Source organism: Octopus bimaculoides, chromosome 4 (genome assembly GCF_001194135.2).
Source record: "Octopus bimaculoides isolate UCB-OBI-ISO-001 chromosome 4, ASM119413v2, whole genome shotgun sequence".
Taxonomy (NCBI): Eukaryota; Metazoa; Mollusca; class Cephalopoda; order Octopoda; family Octopodidae; genus Octopus; species Octopus bimaculoides.
Window position 1 is genome coordinate 9,870,102 of NC_068984.1, and position 7,197 is coordinate 9,877,298.

General features: G+C 36.8%; 1 protein-coding gene across 2 annotated transcripts in view; it reads right to left on the bottom strand.

Annotated features, from left to right (window-relative positions):
- Positions 1 to 3,071: 3,071 nt before the first annotated feature.
- LOC106875045 (synaptic vesicular amine transporter) overlaps positions 3,072 to 7,197 on the bottom strand; it is a 72,355-nt gene continuing 68,229 nt past the window's right edge. For both annotated transcript variants that reach the window (XM_014923005.2, XM_014923006.2), the window contains exon 18: positions 3,072 to 6,961. In XM_014923005.2, the coding sequence (XP_014778491.1) occupies positions 6,896 to 6,961 (66 nt within the window). In that variant the 3' untranslated portion in view covers positions 3,072 to 6,895. The remainder of the gene's footprint in view (positions 6,962 to 7,197) is intronic.

The following is a 7,197-nucleotide window of genomic DNA, read 5'->3' on the forward strand; positions in this document are numbered from 1 at the left end:
GGTGGGATGGTTTAAAAGGAGCAGGCCAGGCAGAAGTCTGCACCAGACTTCTGTGACCATTCTGGCAGGATTTTTACAGCTGGATGCCCTTCTTAACACCAACCACTTTATAGTGTGGACTGGGTGCTTTTTAAGTGGCACCTGTACTGACAGGGTCACCAAGTAACCTGCAAGACAAAAAAATCTTTTGGGAGGGGAGAGGGCATTGGAGGGGGTGATCTTGTGTCAGATGATGAAAGGTTATAGTGATGACAGAGAGACAGAAACAGGTGTCTTGTTGTAGAGGAGGTACAAGGTTACCTGGCTGTCACAATATCAAAACATGGAGGCAGTAACAAAAACAAACACACACACACACATGATAAGCTTCTTCCAGTTTCCATCTATCAAACCCACTCACAAAGCCTTGGTCAGCCTCAAATGAAGGACATATTAGACAATGCATTTAAGAGTAGATAGGATGGTCATAGCTGGTAGTATATATATATGTGTTTGTGTGTCTGTGTTTGTTCCCCCACAACATTGCTAGACAACGGATGCTGGTGTGTTTACGTACCCGTAACCTAGCAGTTTGGCAAAAGAGATCGATAGAGTAAGTACTAGGCTTACAAAGAATAAGTCCTGGTGGTCGATTTGCCTGACAAAAGGTGGTGCTCCAGCATGGCTGCAGTCAAATGACTGAAACAAGCAAAAGACTAAAAGAAAAGAATATATATATACATACATACATACATATATATATATATATATATATATATATATATATCTACATATATATATATATCATCATCATCGTTTAACATCTGCCCTTCCTAAAGCCAACCACTTTGAGAGTGTAGTGGGTGCTTTTATGTGCCACCGGCACGAGGGCCAGTCAGGCAGTACTCGCAACGGCGACACTCAAAATAGTGTTTTTTACGTGCCACCTGCACAGGAACCAGTCTAGCAGCACTGGCAACGACCTTGCTCGAATGTTTTTTCACGTGCCAGTAAAGCAACGCTGGTAACGATCACGCTCAAATGGTGCTGTTTACATGCCACTGGCACGGAAGCCAGACAGCTGCTCTGGCAATGATCATGCTCGGACAGTACTCTTAGTGCTCCACTGGCACAGGTGCCAGTCATCGAATTTGGTTCAATCATGATTTCGATTTCACTTGCCCAAACAGGTCTTCGCAAGCCGAGTTTAGTGTCCAATGAAGGAGAGGTTGGCATGGGTGCCAGTCGTCGAATTTGGATCGATTTCATTTGCCTCAACAGGTCTTCACAAACAGAATTTAGTGTCCAATGAAGGAAAGGTATGCATAGCCTGGTGTAGCCATCCGGTTGCACCAGTCCTCAGTCAAATCGTCCAACCCATGCTAGCATGGAAAGCGGACGTTAAACGATGATGATGATGATGATGATGATATGCATACCTTATGTATCATCATCATCATCATCGTTAAATGTTCGACTTCCATGCTAGCATGGGTGGGATGGTTTTACAAGAACCGGCTAGGTCGAAGCCTGCACCAGACTTCTGTGACTGTTTTGGCAGGATTTTTACAGCTGGATGCCCTTCCTAACACCAACCACTCAGTAGAGTGGACTTAGTGCTTTTTACGTGGAACAATCACAAACATGGTCAGTTGTGGCAAGGTTTTTACAGCTGGAAGCCTTTCTGAACACCAACCACTTTACAGTGTGGACTGGGTGCTTTTAAGTGGCACCTGCACTGACAGGGTCACCAAGTACCTTGCAAGACAAAAAACAAAAAAACAAAAGACACCTTCAAGAGAGGAGGTGACATTGGAGGAAATGATTTTGTGTTGGATAATAAAAAGGTTATAGTGAGACAGATACAGGTGTCTTGATGTAGAGGAAGTACAAGGTTACCTGGGTGGAGAGAGAGAGAAAGATCAGGAATGAAGACAGAAAGAGGTGTGCTACTGCAAAGGAAATACATGGTTATTCAACCAGGGGGAAGTGCAGGAGAAGGAGAGAGAGAGTGGGAGATAGCAGGATAGAGATGGTGGCAAAATGTCGAGCATACCCACAGGAAACGGATATATATATATATACACACACATATATGTATGTATGTATGTGTATACACACACACACACACACACACACACACAGTGCAGTGAATAAATTATCGTCTAAATTATGCAAAAATGAAAATAACATTGACATTTCATTTTAACAGATATATTTACCAAAATTACACAAAAATATCTTGAAATAATAAATAGTAAATTTATTCAATAAAATCGCCATTGGCTTCAACCATGGCCTCTAGACTACTTGGAATCTCCTGCAACTCTTCTGGATAGTCTCCTTGCTTAAGTTGGTCAATGCTGCCATAATCCTTGCCTTCTGATCATCTTTGGTCTTATAAGGAGTTTTGTTGGTTTCTCATAATAATCAAGGGTGTTGCAGTATGGGGTGTTAGGGGTGATGTGGTCGCAGGAATTGTCTGTCAGCCATGATTGGGTTGTCCTGCTTGTATGGCATGGTGCAGAGTCCTGTTGACAGAGATAGGGTTTTCCAGCAGCCACCCTCTTGACCCAGGGCAGTACTACATCCTCCAGGCACTTGATGTAGGCCTCTGTGTTGAGTCTGAGGCTGTGTGGGAAGATGAATGGAGGCATAACATTGCCCTCACTAGTGATCGCTCCAAACACGACAATGCTGACTGGATGTTTGATTTTTATCACTCTTGGTACATGTCCTCAGATTGCACTGTTCTCAGATTGATACCCAAACACTCTGAAATGTTTGTATTGGAGTTTCTGGCCTAAAAGCCAAGCAGTACAGCAGCATACTGTTTCCAAATTTCTGGCAGAGTGAATTGCATCATGGTGCTGTTTGTCTTACGGATGGTGTCCAACTGACCCTACCATACTGTGTAGCTGACAAAATCAAAAACAAAGAATGTGCATGCATGTAATTAAAAATATAAAATGGCGACAATTTACCCATCCACCCTGTGGATATATATATATATATATATATATACATATATACCGGAGTAAGCACATGAAATGTGCAACAAGGTGGAAAAAAGAGTACTCAAATACCAGAGGTAGAGTAATATGCTTTATTAAAGAGCAGCAAAAATATCACAAAAACTGTTACTCTTGATTGTGTCAAGTATGATGAAAACTTTGTGAAAACTTTGCATAGACCACTGAGCAGGTATCATCAAGATTCTTTGCTCAACTTTCTCTATCATGGTTAATGTGATGATAACACGCTACACACCTTCCTTTCAAGCACTGCTGTAAACAGAAGAAGTGAGCTAGAACGTTAAAACTTAGTGCGCATGCACGGCAGAGTCCAAGGTCAATTTATACCAAGCAACTCTACTTGCTTTAGTTTTGTTACTGTGGCAATAGTCTGGATACTTATTGATCAGACCATGTATGTATATATATATATATCATGTGATCGACCAGATTATCAGATATTGTTATACATTGCTGGTCACAATGCACTTTGCATAATTTTAGTTTTTGAATGATGTCACCCTGCTGGACAGATAAGCAGGTCAGTATCGCCTCTGGTTAAGGTGGCGAGCTGGCAGAATCGTTTGCACGCCGGGCGAAATGCTTAGTGGTATTTCGTCTAGCGCTACGTTCTGAGTTCAAACTCCACCGAGGTCGACTTTGCCTTTCATCCTTTCGGGGTCGATTAAATAAGTACCAGTTACGCACTGGGGTCGATGTAATCGATTTAATCCCTTTGTCTGTCCTTGTTTGTCCCCTCTATGTTTAGCCCCCTGTGGGCAATAAAGAAATAAATATTGCCTCTGATCTGAAGGCTAGTCCCTTACTGGGTTATCCATTCGCAGGTGAATTCACTGGTATGATGTGTAATGAACAGAACATGTAGCTGGTCTGGGAATTGAAACTACTATCACATGATGTATGTATGTATGTATGTATGTATGTATGTATGTATGCATGTATGTATGTATGTATGTATGTATGTATGTATGTATGCATGTATGTATGTATGTATGTATGTATGCATGTATGTATGTATGTATACCATTATTCAGTTTTATTTCAAGATTTCTTGCCAATAGAGAAAGAGCTGGTACCTAACCTAGATCCAAGGCTCCTTCCTTGGGATTTCAACATCAACAACAAGGTATTTTTGTGTGAACGTATGTATGTATATGTGCAGATTTATATGTTTTGTTTTATGTATGTATTCTCATGCATATAATTACATATCTAGACTTGCTCATATATATTTAAGTGATAAACTTTTGGAAAGTTTTACAGATTTTTGAAGTTCCAGTGATGGATTGGATCTGTAGTCTTCGAATTAGCTTTCTCCTTTCTAGTTTTGAGAAGCCTAATTTCTCACGATTGATATCTAGGCAGTGTGTTACATATCCCAGGGCCCCAATAATGTACGTATGTATGCATGCAAGTATATATGTATGTATGTATGTATGTATGTATGTGTGTGTGTGTGTGTGTGTGTGTATGTGTGTTTGTGTGTATTTATGTATGTATGTATGTATACAACTAGAAGAAGACCACGTGGAGAGCTGTATTTCTGCTAGGCTGATGACAACGGAGGTTTCATAAATAATTCATTTTCAGTAGCTACTTCAATTAATAGATTCTTGATGCCTGAAGAAGTGTTTTGTTTTGATGCTGTAATGATGTATTGTAGAATAAACTGAAGGCTTCACCCAACACTGCATTTATAAATTAAACTGAATTAAATACATGGGACAGTGTTGTATACAATCTCTCCATGGACTTAGTCTATGCAGTTATATATGCATTATAGATTCCAAATAAAACACAACTTAAAACGTTAATAATTTATTAATAGTGTTTTTATTGGTGCCCTAAAGAGGTTGGAGTCTTAATATAGATATTAAATGCTGGAGAATCATGAAGTAACCTTGTTTCTTTATATATTAGCTGTAGTTTATTAATGTCATACCGCAAGGCAGATATTAACATTGTTTCCCCCGCACCCACATTAAGTTGAGAAACTCACTGTTGTTGCTGTTGTTTTTGTTGTTGGAGGTGGTGGTGCATTCATATTAATACATGCAAAATATAAAGGAAAAAAAATTTGTTTTGAAATTTCTTTCGTTTTATTTTGGAAGAGTTTAAAAATATGAACAATATCAACACTAACAAATGTGTTAGTTGAAGCTTTTATGTTGTATAAATTTAATTTAGATGAAATTTCGTTTGACTTTATAAAATATTTGTCGACATTGAGATTGTTCTTTGATAAATATCTTCATTTCAGAATTGATTTGGCAGAAAGTATGGAAAATGTTTATACAATTTTTGGAAAGAAAAGCAAGAATTATTTTAAATTTTGTTACTCATCTTTGTGAAATAAATAAATCATTTTTAATGGTTGAACTTGAAGTAGATACAGCTATAAATAATAATGTATAAAAATTGGTTTTAAAAAATCCCTTTGGACTGAAAAAATATTTATATGTTTTCATTTATAGTTTTATCTACTTGGAGTCCATCAAAAACAAATTATTTCACGTTCTCTCAATGTTTCTCAATTCTTATAATGTACATTTTTATTATCAGCATTCCATTTTATTTCTTTACCACACATTTCTTTTTTTAAAATCACTCAAATAAGATGCAAATTGTTGGGAAAAAAATATCCCTTTTAATACAATAAAAAAATAAAACATTTTTTAGGGATTTTCCATAGTAAACTGCCGAAACTATTTGTGTATTTTAATTGTGATGTTTGTTATCAAATTGGTGGGTATGGTTGGATTTATTTCGATATCTTCTCAAAATGGATGAACTCGACAACATTTCAGTTTCCTGGATCAGATTGTGAGGATGAAACTCTGAACTGAAGAATTTATTTCAATGCTTTAACCATTTTTGGTAGAATAAAAAGTAAAAATTCATCCAAGATTTAAAAGTTAAGAAATGATGATATTAATTAAAATCAAACTGGAAAATAGGGAGGAGTATTGCATTGATAATGCTGTCTGGAATTACTGCTGCCATGGCAGGGGCCAACAATAACATTTGTCCACTCAAACAACTTCACAATATTGAAGACACTTCACAGACAAAAAACAATGGATTTAGCCCTTTTGTTACCATATTTCTAATGAAATATACTGCCTTTGTTCCAAATAATTTTCAAAACTGAAGAATTTACAAAAATAACATTGTCATTATTAAACTGGTTGTTGAAACATATTTTAATATGAAATTTTGATGGAAAATTTTAATTTGGATCCCTTTAACCCTTTTATTACCATGTTCCTGCTAAAATACAATTCTTTTATTTCAATTAATTTTGAAAATAATGAAGAATTTGATAAAATAGCTTTGCTATCATTATGCTGTTGTTTGGAACATAAATAAAGATGAAATTTTAATGGAAGGTTCTTTCATCACTTTTAAACAATAATCCGAGGTGATCTTGTGCAACTTGGTACCAAAAGGATTGAAACAGGAAGCTTCTGTCTTTAGAACCAAGTACAGTCTCAAGCAGGTTGGCATCAAAAGGGTTTACCATCTTGTTCTCTTCAATATTCCTTTAGTTTCCAATAATTAACTCGTTCCTTGAGCCGAATACTATCACAGCAGAAGAATTTGTCTTTGCAAGTTTCTTCAAAGTTTATGGGAATGTTGTGAAAGTATAGAGATTCAGTTCCAAGAATATGATTGTGGCATGTTGTAAAATTACATGTTACTATATACAAATCCTTGATTTTCTTTATTAAGAATATTAATTAAGCAATCATCGGGAATGTTTCATTCTTTCAAATTTACAAAAGACAAAATTTGAGTCTTTGAATAATGTCATAATTTCTGTTTCTGTTGCCATATAAGATCCAAATGCTGTATTTGAAGAATTATTAGCATTCACAAGATTATGCTGAGGGATGTCCTGCTGAATTGTCGTTGTCCTTCAATAATGGAGCCTTTTCATTGTTGATCTGGTTAAAAGAAAATGATATAATCACTGAAATAATAGCAACAATAACAATGACAACAATGATGACGATGACAATAATAATAGTGTTAATAAGTATCTACAGGGTGGCCACAAAGTCATGCACCATGGGAAATATCAAGTATGCTTTATTCTTTACTCTTTTACTCTTTTACTTGTTTCAGTCATTCGACTGCGGCCATGCTGGAGCACTGCTGTTAGTCGAGCAAATCGACCCCA